General features: G+C 33.5%; 1 protein-coding gene across 1 annotated transcript in view; it reads left to right on the top strand.

Annotated features, from left to right (window-relative positions):
- Positions 1 to 17,430, top strand: part of RTTN (rotatin) — a 179,730-nt gene that overhangs the window by 91,795 nt on the left and 70,505 nt on the right. Inside the window, exons 33-35 of the mRNA XM_008564425.1 lie at positions 386 to 457; positions 10,103 to 10,292; positions 11,781 to 11,872. Coding sequence (XP_008562647.1) covers positions 386 to 457; positions 10,103 to 10,292; positions 11,781 to 11,872 — 354 coding nt within the window. The remainder of the gene's footprint in view (positions 1 to 385; positions 458 to 10,102; positions 10,293 to 11,780; positions 11,873 to 17,430) is intronic.

Here is a 17,430-nt window from a genome sequence, read left to right as displayed (position 1 = left end):
GTGTGTGTGTGTGTGTGTAAGGGAACAGAAGATAGTGGGGAGGTGTGTGTGTGTGTGTGTGTGTGTGTGTGTGATCTGTAAAGGAATAGTAGAAACCTAACAGTTTATTTCTTAAATGCTACCAGAACAGTTTATATTACACAATTATTCTTTCAAATAAAACTAAATTCTAAAATAGGAAAAAATATATTTCCTGATGAAATAATTTCACACAGTGTTAGGTCATCACCTAACAAGAAATTCAGTTTGGCAGTTCTCCTAATGACCTCTCAGCATGTGCAGTTGACTGGAGATACACCTTTTGTTATTAAATTACAGTATATTGGTTATTTCAAAGATGACAACAGGATGGCAGTATTGACTTTTTCTTTTTTTTAATTTTCAGGCTGCATTTATTCTTCAGAATCTCCTTGTAATTCCAATGCCTACAGAAATTATAAAGGATTATACTTGGCAGGTGGGTGATTTTAAACAATTGTCAACCTAGTAGGTAATTCATTAATTGGTGATGAATGTTCAGCATATGTATATTTCATTACTGATAAAACTGTGTACAAGGCAGCAAGGATCTCCTAAAATAGAATTTAGAGATTTTCTTATGTTTGATCATGTTTAAAAATTCTCTGTAGTGTTAAAAATAATTTTAAACAAATAATAGCTAATGTGGTGTTTACCATGTACTAGGTAGTCTCTAGAAACTTAACACACATTAACTTGTGCCATTGTTTGAGTCATGAACTATCATTACCCTCATTTTGTAGGCTTAAACACTATAGTAGAGAGTTGAAATAGGTTGCCCTAAATCACATAGCTAGTCATTAATACACCTTTGCTTTGAGTCCAGGCTCTCTCTTTCCTCACTGTGTTGCCTCTCTAATTTAATTATAATAAATAAATCTATTTCTAGTTAAATATGCATTGATGTTAACATCTTTTTTTCTTTTTCTGGGTTAGTGCACAGTTTGGGTCATAATTTATCTTTCTTTGGTTTCTATTTGCTTAGTTCTTTGTTTTATGTTCTGAATGTCATAACATATGTAACAAGTATATAGTTACCTAACATTTTTATAGCTTACAATTTTTAGATAATTGGGAGGATACAAAAGTGCTCTCATTGGGGACATAAGATGTGCTCTTTCTCTTACCTATCCATGTACTCTTATCCTGTAAGTGTATATTGATCATAATAGTACATCTCACTCTGAGGATTCTGTACAAATCTAAGGTTTACTTTTGACTTTTCATAAGAACGGTACCCTTAGAGGAATTACTGAATCAAGGTGAGCTGCAGTGAGGGCAGCTTTTAGGGTATCACCTGAAGTATGAGTCCAGGTGGTCGTCAAGGCCCAGATTGCATTTAACTCTTGGGATTTCACTTCTCCAACTTTACAAACTCAGGTTAACACTGCCAGTTACTGTAAACCCCAGGCCACTTTTCTTCTGGTTCGTCGTAATTTCCTTAGCATTACCCTCTGATAATGGTTTCTCACTCAGTCTGTGTTTTAATAAAGCCATAGGAGACAAAACTGGAAGGAATATACAGGATTAATATTTATATTAATAGTGTAGTAGTTTTGATGCCTGTTATCCAGTGACTATATTTTAAAATGTGTTATTTTTAACTCAGATACAAATCATATCTACTTCCATTGTTAAATTAGTGACACTTGTGTGTGGATAAGCTTGGTGATGTACTGCCAATGAATTTTTTATTTTTGAAATAAGTATAATATAAAGCCAAGAGCAATAAGATTTTGGGGTTATATTAAAGCTCTTGGGACGTTATATTATAATAAAAAATCATGTATAGAAGTTGACATTTTTTCTCTTAGAAATGAAATAATAGTTCCTGTTTGTTGTTGGTGACACACTTACTGCAGTTTGTTGATTTTTGTTATTCTACAGTCTCCATCATGGAAATCATTTTCTACTGAAGAGTTGAAAATAGTGACTTAAGTGAGCTTTTGGAGTCTCTTGCCTAAGTTGGCCAAAATCAAAAAAGTTTGAGAGCCACTCTAATCTGAAACAGTTCTTAATGGTGAAACTTTTGCTACTCTTCAGCAAAATTAGAAAAATAAGGACAGTCTTGTGGGATTTTTAATAACTCAGATTTTATTCTCCACCCTCCCCTTTTTAAATTTGTTTTTGGTTATTATTTTTTGTTTTTAAGTGTTCTCACTTAGCAGTATAAATAGTTGGTAACTCGGTATTTGTCTCCTAATTTTAAAAAAAGTTTAGTGGTACCTGAAATTCCAAATTGGAAATAGCTGCTGTTTAGAAAGAAAGATAGTCTTCAAATATAGATGATGGAGTTTTGTAATCTCCAAGAAGATATGACCTTTGCAAGTTTACTATAGCCAGAAAGAGCCTACATATCCAGTATTCTAAACTTAGAACAGTCTTTAGTGGAGGAACAAAGAATTTTATTCAACAAAATGTTTCCTTAATTTATCTTGGTGTATCTTTACAGTATTTTTGTAGAATATAGCATGAAGTAGCATGTCTAGGAGCCTTGTTAAAATTTTATTTTGGTGTAGGTTGATATTTGTGTGGTTTTTTGTTTGTTTTTTTAACAAAGAGAATTAGAATTACTTTTACTCTTTTGCTCTTTGTTTTGATACTTGAAGTCTAAATTGATGCCTTCTAATACTCTTGTTCCACTTCTTTGAACCCCATACAACCAGCATAAATTCCTATTTCATGTCACTATCTGGAATTGTTATACTTCTGAGTATTAATAATATGCATATATAAATTGTCAATTATATTATTAGCTGGGTTTCCCTTCTAGAATTGAATGCTAGAAAATTTAGAGCCTTCTTATCAAATGTGGCTTTTCTCGTATATCTATTTTTTAGCTTTATTCGTGGTTCTACTTTTTTTATACCTTTTTTTTCTTTCTTTCATATCTGCTATACTGTTACTATCATGTTACAATTTACCTTTTCTTGTCATAGGCCTTAAATCTTTTCTGGAACAAGGTGGGGATTAAATAATTTAAAATATTTTAATTTTAAAGTCTTTTAAAAAAAATACCTTCACTAAACTCTGCAGTCAATTTTAATCTTCCTCTTTGCTGAAAGACACTAGCATTTAATGTTTTCACCATTAAATTAGGTTCCTTTCCATATATTACTTTTACTGCTTTGCTTTATTTCTTACCATTTAACTTAGTTAATCTTTGTAAGTAGAATATTTGTTTCTGGAAGTTAGGATAGTATTTCTTGATATTTTAAAAAATATTTCTTCCAGCCCCCACCACAGAAAAGATAGGTGCTTCATCAGTCTTTGCTGATTTATTAAAATACACAAAGCATTCAGTTTGTTCTCTTGATCTTAAATGATATCATTAAGTAAATAAAGTTAAAAATAAAGTCTTAATTTCTGTAGCATAAAATTCTGTTTATTTTTCCATGGATACAGAGATGTACTGGAAGTAGGGTGGTCGCAAAGAGGAGAAGCACAACGTCCCTTCGTGCCCAGCATTCCTAATAGGGCCTTGAAGCCAGGTTTCTGCTGGATGTGGGAACCTAGTTCTTGCTGAGTCAGTCCTCGGTGTATCATAGCTCTTTTATATTCAGGGCACTACTTTTTAAGGGAGATGTTTATAAATATTGGTCTTGTTCTTGAATGAAACTTAGCCTCATTAAGGCTATATACCTCTCTTAAGGAGGAAAACAGTGTCCAAGTGACATGAAACTGTTGTGGCTCCCAGCTGCTCGGTGTTTCGTAATCTAGTTTCCCACAGTCTGGCTAGGTGTTAATACTCCTGAATGTGGAAGGTTCTGTTCCTGGGTTTAGTTTGAGATCCAGTGTTATAAATCCATATTCCTACAACTTTAACAACCAATTTCGGAGTTGATTGTAACAACAAATCTACTGGTCAGAGGGGAATTATCTGTGTAGTTTGCTTTAGTTCATTTCTGTAGATATATTATGAGTGCCTAAATGTTGGGGATTCACAGATGATCAGATTTAGTGCTCTGGCACTTACGGCTGCAGGGGAAGACAAAGACATACCTAGGATACATTTTTAAAATACTTTATGTGTGATGATGGTAGCTTATGCGTAATTTTTGTAGTATTAAAGTTGTCCTTTCCACTTGAATATGGTATCACATTTAAATGTGAAGGTAATTTTATGTACTTAAATAATGTAATAGGTTGTTGGTTTATGATGGTAAATATACTTGTCTATGCTTTAATTCCTTTCCACGTTTGTGATAGGACTTTGAATTGAAACCTACACTTTATTTTTTTAAAAAAAACTTTTTATTTTGAAAATAAAGTAAATTTATAGAAAAGTTGCAGAAACCGTATAATTTTCATATAACCTTCACCCAGGTTCCCCAAATTATTTTGCCATATTTGCTTTAGCTCCGTCTGTTCATTTAGCATCTTTTTCTGAACTCTTGGAAAGTTGTATATACAATACTTCTTTTTCCCTAAACACTTAAGTGTGAATTTCCTAAAAACAAGTATATTCTCTTACATAATCAACAATAATAATTACCAAAATTAGGAAATTGCTCAAGTTTTCCAATTATCCCACTACTGTCCTTTGTAGCAAACAAAACAAAACAAAAAATACCCAGGATCTGGGATCCAGTTCAGGAATACATGTTGCATATTGTCATTATATTTATTTAGTTTCTTTCATCTGAAATAGTTTCTAAATCTTTAACATTTATGACCTTAGCATTTTTAAAAAGTGCAGGGTATTTATTTTCATAATATCCTTCAGTTAGATTTGTCTGTTTCCTCATGGTTAGATGCAGGTTATGCATTTTTGCAGAAAAACCATAGAAATGATATGTTCTTCTCAGTGCATTATATCAGGAGATATTATATCTCTTTTTTCTATTACTGTTGATATTCACTTTGATTACTTGGTTAAGATAGTCTGCCTTTTTTCTCCATTGTGGAGTTACAGTTTTTCCTTTTGCAAGGAGGTACTTTGAGACTCTGTAAATGTCTGTTTCTCATCAAAATTTCTTTCACTAGTTTTAACTTCTATTCGTGATTCTTATCTGAAGGAATTATTACAGAAAGGTTGCCAAATGATTTCCGAGTTTCATCATTCCTTTCTACATTTATTACATCCTACTGTAAGGAAGAGCTTTCCTTTCTTCCCCACTTATTTATTCACTTATTTGTTTACACCAATGTGGGCTCCAGGATTCTTGGTTAGTTTCATGGGTTATAATCTGTTTCTATCAATACACATATTTGTTTAGATGTTCAAATTGTTCCAGCTTTGGCCAGGGGGTGTCTTCATGATTTTTGTGTCCTTTTAACATGTCTTTATCAATCTTTGAGCATTTCCTTACTTTCTTGTACAATGAGGTGTCCTAGACTCTCGCAGCGCCAGCCTGAAATCAGGTATTTGCTCAAAGGGCCCAGATTCCTGGAGAATGACATTTAGAGGCCAGGATCTAGGTCCTGGATATGTTCATTGTTTCCTGTGTGTCACTTCTTCTGTGCCTCCTCAGTGGACAAAGCTGGTAACTCTCTGTGGATGTGTTTGTGTGTATGTGTGTGTGTTAGGTAGATAGTTGACTCATTTATAGTTACTGTATATGTTATTTGCATAATTGATATTAATATGCATATTTTATCTTTTAATGTGTTTATCATGAAGCATTATGAGTATTAATTTTACAAAACTGAATATTTTGGAGAAGTGATGTCATTTTAATGGTATTCATAATTTATATATAGTTATTTGGATTGTATTATAGTATTTTTTTATTTGTTATATATAAAAATAATTCCTATTCTTGAAAATATTAATTCTCTTCTTAAATGTAATTCTTACTTTGCTTCTAGTTCCTTTATGATAATAGCTAATGAGTAAATTAGCACTGTGATATTAGGAACAAAATACATGTTTTAGAATTAATATTCTAGTTTATTACATCTTTGAGAACAGTATTTTCAAATTTAATTGGAGCTTTCTATGTCATAATTAATTTGCAGTTTTCTTTTGAAAATTTATTTGTAATGGCACCTGGTGATTTGAAGAGTTTTTTCCTTGAGTGCTGTCCTTCTCTGCTCTCCCTGGCAATTCAACAGGTGATCTGGCAGCCTGGCACTCACCCGAGGGCAAGGCTGGTGAGGACAAAGACATCTTGAGACAGAGCAGTTAGACCGTGCTGATTTCCCCACTCTGCTAGAAGACAACCCCGTTAATTACTGATGGATCTGTGGAGCAGAGCCTAGTGCATGCATGAAAGGCTTCATTGTTCTGGCCCTTGTGCCATTAGTGATCTGTGGAAAGCCTGAGTCAGGCCGTCTTTTGTGCATATGCTGGGTTTGGCTCCACTGCCATTAGTTAGCTCTGTTGATTACATGCCATTGCTACTGGGAGGCTTTGGTATGTGGAGAACAGAGATTCAGGCTTAATGCTCAGTTAAAATAAATCAAATAAAAATAAACAGTTATGTAATATGTACATATTCCAATCATTTGGTTTTTAAAAAGTTAAAAAATATCTTGAATGTACTAATTATTTGAATGTTTTAGAAGAATTTTTTTAAGTAATAAATAAATACTAATAGAGCTTATAATGAAATTCACTACTCCTCTCCATTGACTGAGACAGTTTTATTTCTCTGATTTTAATTCCTTAGGGGGTAATGTTTTTGTAATAATATCTTTATTTCTTAATTGCGTTTTTGCAATAATATGTTTATTCCTTCACTGCTTTGATGTATATGGATTTAGCTCATTTACAGTCTCCTGTTGGTATAGTTGGATTACTGTTCTTGGTTTCTTTGCTGGTCCACTGCTGTTGCTGAATACCTCTTGCCTCCTCCATCCCCGACTGACCCCCTCCATTAGAAGATGAGTCATATGTAGCTGAGACATTCTTGTCCTCTCTTCAGTCTCACTTCCCTCACTTCTAATGCTAATTTTTACCAGATTTACTTTTGCATTGTGAGGGTTAATTATGTTTCCATTCTCTTCTGCAGTGTGAATTTTATCTATAGGTTGATTGTAAAAATTGAAAACCAGTCATTCAGTACAGAGCCACTTAGTGGCTATTGTTAGACTTATTTCTGCTTCCAGAGCCATGACCCCCCTGGCACTCAGAGGAAACATTTCCTGGTATTTATTTGTATGTTTATATGTATTATATATGTGCACATATGTGTGTGTGTATGTTTATAAATCTAATTTAAAAAATTGATTTGGGTGATTTTTTTCTTCTTGGAGTTTGTTTTTTCTTGCATTTTGAGTTCATATCACGTCTGAAGTTTTTCTAAGCTCTAATCATCCTTTATCTTCTGTTAGAGCCTTTTTTTGTAGTAATTATCCTCAAAATGATTGTACTCCTACCTAGTAAAAAGTACATGAGAGATAAACCCCATGAGTTCTTGCATATTTAAGAATATCTGTAAATTGTACTGGGTTGATAGTTTGACTCAATACCAGATATTAGGTTGAAAACTAGTCACTGTCTTCTAGCATCCAGTGCTGTGGATGAGAAGTCGGATTCCTGTTTGATTCTTTTCACTGGCTGAGTTTTTGTTTTATCATCTTCTTTGTATCCTTGATATATAATTTGATGATTATGTGTCTTTTTTCTATTTCTCTTGCTTGACGCTCACTGAGCTCCTTAATTTGAAGACTTGAATGTTGTATGTTTTTTTGGCTTTAGTGAATTTTTTCATATTTTTTACTTTAAAAATGATTTCCTTTTTCTGTATTATGTTTTACCTTTCCAGAAATCATATAAGGCCCATATTAGGTCTCTTGAATTGATTTCTTTGTCTCCTTATCCTCTTATACTTCTATCTCTGTCTTTTTCTGAGATATTAATTTTTTTATTCATATCCAAATTTAGGTGAGTTTTTTCAGTCCTGATAGTCATTTTCACCATGATTTATAGGCATAGAAAAAAAAATCAGGTTCTAAAACTTTATTAGATAGATTTGATTATAAATTTGTTTCTTATAAGTTCTTTTTATCTTTGTGTTCTAAATCTGTTTTTTTCTTTTTATATTAGTTCAAACTAGAGAAAAATGAATTTTTAAAATTTATTCATTGAAGTGTAATTATGATTGGATTAATTAGATTTCTTACCACTGTGATAATTTTACATATTTAGGGAATAAATTACAAGTGCCACTATCATACTTATATATCCTCTCTCTTTGAAAGTACTTTTAACTAAAGAAAAGTTGGATTTTCTTTTCAAACAGCGATGTCTTATCCTTAGTGCCTCATAATAGATCCTGTTCAGACATGTTATAACAAGTTAGTATGTATCTGTTTTGGTGGAAAAAAATGTTCATGAACTTTGAAGACTTCTCGTTTATTTAGAAAAATAGTATTTGTACCAGTTTGAATAATTTCGTTTTATTGATTTATTGAGTTTTGTTAGGTGGTTGGAGTTAAGCTAGCAAATTTAGCTAAACTATAATTCTCATCTGGGTAGTTAATTTCTTCTCTGAATTATGATAATGAGGGCTTTTCTTTGTGATGTTAAGCCACTATTGCAAATCTCTTTTGGGTTTGACATGTTCTGTATTTAAGAATGTTACAATGTGCTTAACAGAAGGAAGGTTTCAAAGCTACAAATGTTAAGATTGTGGTATTGGATGAATACTTCACCCTAGATAAAAGGCAATGCATTAAAAGGCCGCATTCCTTGTAACATATACCTTGGTTCATAAACAGGAGACATGTGACCCAGTTCTCCTTGTGTTTTTCTTTGTTTCACCTGGTTTCTTTCAGATCTCTGAATTTAAAATGACAATGATGACCATTATCTGCTGGCTGTTCTTTGAATGGTATTATTTGATGATATCCATAAAAAGAGTGTTAATAGAAATAATATTGTTAGTGTAATTATACCTTTAACTTGTGAATTACTTTATCTTCCTGAAGAGTAAGTTTTGATATCCATCTTCCCTTGGTGGTGGGGAGTGGTGAGAGAAGAGATATACATAAATCTTATGGTTAAAAGTAAGCTTTGAATATGCTTTGACCACAGCTTTCCTTTTGGCACTTAGATTTCTATTTTCTGTCTTTTATTTTTCCCTCTCTTCTATGGGCTGTTTTAAATCTTAGCTTTATAGATTATCATTTTCCAGAAAATAAAAATATTTATAAGCTAATGATAGAATTACAGTGTTTGCAAACTTTAAACCAATCCTCATTGCTTTGTTGTTGCCATTGGATATTCCAGGAAAAGTAGTGAAAGGTAATGCAAAAGAATTATTTGTAGAAACATGCAAAGAGATAATGTGTGATAGCAGATTCTTCTCCACTTCCTTTTGGCAGAGGTGTGTGTGTGTGTGCGCATGCATGCATGTGTGTCTGTGTGTGTTGTTTACTTTTTTTTTCCTTGTCAGGGTTAATTATGTAGGAAGTAATGTGGAAAACAGATTTTGCCATGGCTATTGATGAGTCTTGTCATTTCATTTGTCTTATTGATCTGTACAAAAAATAATTTTTTTTTTTTTGTCTTTTTTTTGTGTCCGGCAACGGATCGCAACCCTCAGTGTCGCGCCTGTACCGGACCGGGACCGGCAACGGGACTGCAACCCTCGGTGTTGCGCCCACACCTCGCTCAGCCAGTGAGCGGGAACCGGTCTGTATGTGGGATCCGAACCCTCAGCGGGAGCGCCGCTGCGCTCCCAAGCGGTGCACTGATACAGTGCGCCACCAGGCCGGCCCAAAAAAATAATTTTTAACATAACTACTTGAACTGTGTTATTTCTGATATTTTAATGCTTATTATTTTACTATTGTAAGTTGAATAATACTGCTTTTATCGTGTTTGTGGCTCAATTATATAATAATTTGGTTAAAGCTGATCATTTCATAGAAATATTTTAAATGAAATGACTTCTTAAGAGATATAGCAGATCAGCCTTCTGCCTTCAGCGGGTGTTTAGGCAGCAAAAACCTAGAGTATTAGGAAATAATTAGCCCTAGGCCAGGCTGCTGTAACATGGAAGGACAGAGACAGAGTGGAAGGAATATGGTGCATCTGGGACCTGTTTGTTTCATTAAGAGGAGACAGTGGATATTTTTGAAGAAAGTGTGTGATAAGTCAGTGTCTCTCTCTTCTCTTCCTCTTTTATTACAGGGCCCCTGTGTCCATGATGAAGACTCTGGCCTATCACTTGTAGGAAAACCTGCCCTTCAGGCTCTTTTATATCACTGCCATTTTTATGAACATTTGAATCAGATGGTAAAACATTGTTACCTACTGTGGTATGCATTTGATTTGAATTTTTCTGCTTTTGATAGAACTTCAGAAGGCAGTGATTCAAATGGTAAGTACAGTATCTTTATATTTTTGTTTTTACAAAATTTAATTTTTTAAGATTTTAAAAACACGTGTGTGTTTAAAAAATATTTGGAAAATAATGAAAAGTACGCAAGAAAAATACTCATCTATAGTCTCACTACCCAGAAAATACTCTTGTTATGTTAGGGTATATTTTCTTCCAGTTTTCTTTTTCTGTATAGCTTTTATTTGTTTTGCATAATTTTGTTCATATCTTAGGTACATTTTTGTATTCTTTTTTTCACTAAACATTGCCTAAGCATTATTCTATGTTATAATTTCTTTGTGGAAACCATTTTTAACATCTTATTCATATTTCATGTTATTTTGTCTTTCAGTAAAGTTTTGTAGTTTTCTTCCTCTTTTAATGTCTTAAACTTTTTTGGGATGTTCATTTCTAAATAGTCTACAGTTTTTTATTTACCCTTCTTGTGAACGAGACCTTTTTCTACTAAAGTTTTAAATTTGTTTCGCTAATATATCAAAAAGCTATTTATTTTTGGCATGTTACTCATTTATCAAAGTATCTTGCTGAAACTTCTTTACCTCTGTTTGTAAATTCTTTTGGATTTGCTAAGTATAAAATCTTAACATGTAAATACTAATTGTGTTTCATAATAATAATAAAAGTAGGTAGTTTTTTTTTTTTTTTAAAGATGACCAGTAAGGGGATCTCAACCCTTGGCTTGGTGTTGTCAACATCACGCTCAGCCAGTGAGCCAACCAGCCATCCCTATATAGGATCCGAACCCGTGGCCTTGGTGTTATCAGCACCACACTCTCCCGAGTGAGCCATGGGCCGGCCCAAAGTACGTAGTATTTTTAAATTAATTTTTTAAAAGCAGTTTTTAAAAAATCTTGACATAATTTTGCATGTACAGAAAAGATTCAAGATTAGTTAGAAAAATTCCCAAATGTAACCTTTTTACTGTATTTACCCCCTACACCATGTGTGCACATGTGACTATGAATACAATTTATTTATATGTATATATTTTTTCTGAGCCATTTAAGAGTAAGTTGTAAGCATGAAGTTCATTTACTCCTAAATACTTAAGTTTGAATTTATAATTCATTTTTCTGTTCATTTCTTGGAGGAAGTAAGAAGGTAATGACATTTGATGAAGTTTTTGAACAGTCTAAATAAATGTTCCTGTTAGGAAAGTGACTCATGTAACTGTTTGGATTTCTCTGGATCAATGTTACTCAAAGCATGGCTTTTGAACCAGTAGAATTAGTATCTTCTGTGAGATGTTCGCAATGCACATTCATGGCCCCCACCCTGACTCAGAGTGTTGGCATCTCTGGGACTAGAGCTCAGGAACCTGCATTAACAGGCTTTCAGTGATTCTTATGCACATTAAAAAACCTCTTTCCTTAGTTCTTGATTGGTTTCCTGTAATGAGTATTCTTTCCGTTAATTATTATAGTACCCAGGAGAATGTCTGTGCTAATAGTTTTCTTGTTGCTGCAGGTTTAGATGAGTCATTCAAGTTTTGGAGGGCTTCATCTAGGATATCCAGTCAAGACCGAGATCCGAGTTCTCTCTCCACCTTGGAAACAATGGTACTTGCAATGGATGCATAATTGCTTTATTTTGAATAACTGAAAAAAATTTAATTTGCATAATGGAGAGATAAGAATGGATAGGAAGTATAAAGTTATGATTATAACAGCTATGATTTATTTGAAATGCTATCCATGCAGAATTCTGCTATTTACTTAAATTGCTGTATTTAACCTATACATCAGCCATATGTGAGAGATACTTTATCACTTTTCCAGATGAGCAAGTCACTCAGAAGTTAAGTAACTCTGTGATCAATAGTGCTGTAGTAGAGTTGGAATTTGAACTATTTTTTGCCTCACTCCAGGATAGCTACACTGAATATCCATTCAGTTGAGTTTTCAACCTCTCTTTTCTACCTTTTTTGATAGAACCAGAAATACAAAAGTGTAAAATGTTTATCACTAGTAACTCTGTACCCCACAGATATGTTACAATAAAATATTAAAGGAATAAAAACGAAAATCAAACCTCAAAAAAAAAAAAAAATGGATCATTAGTAGTAGTAGAAGAGAACAAATCTCATAGGATTGAAAATCCTTGATTATCCTGAAATTTTGCTTAAGGACAAGACAATGCAGAGAAAGTTGACCCATTCAAATGATTCCAGTGCGTTATACATTTCTAAATACTTGCATCAGATAGAAGCTTGTCTTGGTTATCTCAAACACCTGAAATTTATGTATGCCTGCCTGCTGCCGTTCTTCCTTCCTCTTTCATTCATGCATAAGCTGCTTTGTTCCAAAAAAGTTTGAGACACGTAAGTATTTCTAGTTAATGATTGATACTAGGTTTCAGTTTTTTACAAGCATACCAAACCACATATTCTCAACTGAATGCATAAGCTGCTTTGTTCCAAAAAAGTTTGAGACACGTAAGTATTTCTAGCTAATGATTGATACTAGGTTTCAGTTTTTTACAAGCATACCAAACCACATATTCTCAACTGAAAAATAGTACATTTAATTTTAAAGTGTTTTTGGAATAAGTACTGTATTGTAGAACTTATTAGGAAGGCAAAGGTTTGAGACCCTGCCTGCAGGAACAAAAATAATAGGAGAATAATAAATATATATATATATTGATAAGACTTACCTCTTACAGTGTCTCAAAAGACTGGCACTTTTTTGGGATAATTACTTCAGATCCACTAGATGTCATGCTTTCCTTTCCAAGCGAAAGTGTGTCTTTGTCTCAACAAGAGAAATAAGATGAGTAAATGTCAAAATGAGTTGTATTAATTGGTTATTTAGTTCATAGAAGGGCAGCATCAATATCTGCTTAAAAATAATTATTCTTTGGTTATCCTATTGTTAAAAGTGCTATAGACTAGCATAGAAATCTTTGTACATTCTCCAGTTCTTACAGTAAGTACTCAGTAAATAGTAATTGCTCTAACTTTGAGTTAGCTGTTTTGTAGATGCCACTGAAGTTGTATCTATCCTATACAAGATCTAAGTACAGAAAAGCAAAAGCAATTCAGACTTTTGCATTTTTCTATTTTATAATATATAAATCTTACATATTAGAATACTAGATTTTCTTAGAAAAACTTTGGAAATATGAGGGTACTTCAAAAAGTTCATGAAAGATTTGTATTATCTTTTAATTCTTTTTCCATGAACTTTTTGAAGTACCTTCATATGTTATTTATTGTAATCATTATTAGGGTGGCGCACCTTCATTGATGTTAAGGTTATTAACTTGTTTGTTTTTGGATATCACACAGACTTTCAGAAATATATACCAATGAAATCTTTTAGGCTTTTCTTTTTTAAAAGAATTTTTATGTATAGTCTTATGTATATAAGCTTTTTTTAAAAAAGAATTTTTATATATAGTCTTTGTTTCTTTTTTTTTTTTTCTCAAAAGAAGACTAGTATTTTCTGTTAGAATTTGTAGTCAACTCTTTTCTTTTCTTTTTGATTCCAAATGGAGGTTTTGGAATTGGTGACTTTATTCACGGAAATAGTCTAATTAGCCTGATTCTACTAATTGTCATGTTTCCTTACCATGCCTTACATAATGTATATCTTTGTTTCAACAAGAGAAAAATCTGTACAGTTTATTTATTACGCCAGTATTACTTTAAGTCAAAGCTGTTGTAAGACCTGTGCACCATGCACAAATCCCACATGTCGGGATGGCTCACCTCACAAAGACCACAAGATAGAAACCGTTGCAATAAACATGAGGTTTTATTATTCCAGCATGCTGGGGTCGTTTCGTCTCCAGGACAAAAGCGGCCTCCAGTTTACAATACAAGCACCTTTTATACATTTTTTCCTGAACAGATTTTATGACAGGATGAGTTGTTGGTTATCTGTGGCGCCCTTGGATTTATGGGCAGACTTTAGCAGGCTGGCACCCCGATAGATCTAGATCTGTGGCACCTTTAGATTTACAGGTGTGCTTTAGCAGGCTGGTACCCCTGATAAGGAACAGTGCTTCTCTCAATCGTATATCTTCCCTGGGGTCTGGCCAGGAGGCTCTTAGATAAGGAGCTGGTTAGTTAGTTCCTGGGACCAGCTCGTTCCTGGAATTTTAGTGTGTCTGGGTCTGCCTGATCTCTTAGAAGCTGCTTTACTTAAAATGCCTTTAGTTATGTTTTCCCGTTTTTAGCAAGCGTTTGCAGAAGCAAATTGTGCAGGTTAAAGTTATACTTTACTCTTACACTCTCAGTACTTAGACTATCTACTGTTTTCTCAAGTATAAGAAAATGCTACAAATTGAGGTAAAAGTTGAGAGCATGTAATCTTGCTAATCAGCTTATCTGGTTATTTATATATATATATATATTTTTTTATCTTCCAGAATTGATAAAAGATACAATTTGTTTATTGGTTGGTTGGTTTTTCCACTTTGTCTTTCTAAGTGAGGTACTATCTTGTGATTTTGGTCCTGTTCTCCAGTATGCTATTGTTGAGTCATTATCTATATTGTGCTGTTAATATCCCCTTAGGGGCTTTAATTGTGTTATCTGTTAGTTGTTTGGCAAGCTTTCTAAGGATTGTTACCTATCTGTTTTATAAACTACAAATAGAGTAAGTACAGTGTCATTGTCACCTTGGGGGAATTGCCCTTGTAAATACCTCATCAGAAGTGGCCTCCATCCAACTCATTGTTCTCTTCTCCCAGGGTAGGAGGAGTCAGATATTAGATGTCGGTTTTCCTCCTGAAATCAGATTTCTACTTCTCAAAAGTGTTCAAAATGAATAGGTGTTCATGCCTAGTACGTATCAGTGTCCAGCAACAGCTTTATGACCAAAATTTGGTCTTTGCTGCTGCTCTTGAGCAGAATTATGTCTGTATTTTAAGAAAATGTTTTATCAATTGCCAAATTATGTTGGAAATGTGGTTTTCTTCTTTTTGAGCTTTTCTTTGTGAAATATGTGATTCCTTTCAAACTTTCTGGAGCACACATTTAAAGAACACTGATTTTAGGTTACTTGAACATTTAAAGATAAATTTTACTCATGGGTCTTCAAAATCTTAAATAAACCAGAAAGTAATTCTTAATATCACTATTTTACAAAAGAAGAAATTAGGGCATGGAGTAAGGTCCCAGTCTATGGAGCGGACCCTTGTTCAAGGTGCCAGCACCAGTAACTAGTAGAGCATTCTTGGAATCTAGAAGTACATTTGGCTCCAGTTGTTTTTCATGATGTTACACTCCTTCACTCCATAGCCAGATGTGATTGATGCCATAATAGATGTTACAATCAAAGGGCAGTGAGGTCACATTAGAAGGAATGATACAATGGAAAGTGATTTTGTACAGGAAGTTGCAATTGTGAAATGGGCTTTAAAGGACACTAACCGCTTTTCCCCTTTTATATGTATGCACACATTTGCAAGGTTCTTAAAAGATTCAAATATGTCTTAAGATTCAATACCCACTTACAAGAGTTAAAAGTCTAGTTGAGAACATAAAATATAGCTAGAAAATAACTGGACACTAAGTTGTTTTGTACTGAAAGCATTAGACATTCAGAAAATGCATGGGGTTGTTTGGAGTGGAGTGTTGGGGGAAGACCAAAGTTTGATTACTAGAGTAACCAGATGGGGGTTAATTAAGAAAGCTGTGCCAGCTTTTGGATTTGAAGAGATAAGATAAAGCTGTAAAGATATTTCAGCAGAATGAAATGGTGTGAAACATTACAATTAACATTAGAGAAATAATGTATTGACATTTGTTTGATGGTAGTTAAAAATTGTTTTATAGAATGAAGAGTAGATCCAAGAGGCTTTTTAGAAGAAAAATGGTTTTTGACATAAGCATCAGTGATAGGGCATATACCTACCTCTAGTGTGGTAGCCCCAGGAAAACTTGGGGAGATGGTAGTTTGCATTATGGTGGAGAGAGAGAAAGAGTGATATACTTTGTTTAAATAAATTTCAACTACCTATGGATTACCCGGGGCTTAAAATCTTATATATTTTAGTTAGAAGGAAATACAAGTGAAATTCTAGTTCTTAAGTATTGTTAATATAGGCCACTGGGCGTAGTACAGTGAAAATGAGCAAGTTTTTTTTTTTTAATGTAAAAATTTAATATTGGGGCTGGCCCGGTGGCGCACTAGAGAGTGTGCTGCTTGGGAGCGTGGCTGCGCTCCCGCCGAGGGTTCGGATCCCATGTGGAGACCGGTTCCCGCTCACTGGCTGAGCGTGGTGCGGGCGCAACACCGAGGGTTGCGATCCCGTTACCGGTCAGTAAAAAAAAAAAGGAAAAAAAAAAATTTAATATTGATTTTATTAATAAAACTTACATATTGATGTTTACTGATAACCTAGTTATTAGTTTTTTTCTAATATAATAATGTTTTAGTGTGTAGCTTTAGAATGAATACAATGGCAGGTAAAGATAGAATATTCATTCTGTTCTATGTTCTATGTATTACTTTGTAAAGAATTACCCTTTTTAAAAAGAAAGAGCAAGTAATATTTCTTTTGTTTTTCTTGGTACTTTATTCTCACCTTGGTAAATTTTGAAATTTTCGAGGCTAAGTTACTATGAGTTGTTGTCATTACTACAAAGTGCAAACATTTAAAGAAACTGACAACAATATTTTGAAAAAACACTTCAGCAATTTTATGAAGCAGGTAACTGTAATTGAAATAAGTAAAATAAGTTTGGGTATTATTTTGTATTTGTACTAAAATGTATTTTCTTAATTTTGGTAATAACTTGATCATCGTATATAATAAATTTTGGCGTGTGGGGAGAGCCAACTTCCTGACTTTTAAGAGCTTGGATGACTACACTCCCTAGTTTGCTGTGTGCTGCTACTCATGTTAAGTGATGTAAATGGATTAAATTGTTAAGTCCACACCATTTGAGGGTGGTACTGTTTTCACATGTGAAGAGCCAGTTTCTTAAGAGAATTTTAAGTATTTGGTCCAACGTCACAAAGGTAATATAGGTTGAAAGAGGACAAACTCTGAGAAACTTGTTCTCTTAAACTCATTTTCTTTGTACTTTTTAAAAAAAATTAGGTAACCTATTTAGGCATAATAGTGCTTTTGATGAAAGAGGATGAAAAGTATTATAAAATCA

This window comes from Galeopterus variegatus, unplaced genomic scaffold (genome assembly GCF_000696425.1).
Source record: "Galeopterus variegatus unplaced genomic scaffold, G_variegatus-3.0.2 Scaffold186, whole genome shotgun sequence".
In the NCBI taxonomy this organism is placed as follows: Eukaryota; Metazoa; Chordata; class Mammalia; order Dermoptera; family Cynocephalidae; genus Galeopterus; species Galeopterus variegatus.
Note: the sequence above shows the minus strand (reverse complement) of the source record. Positions and strands in the feature narration are given on the sequence as shown.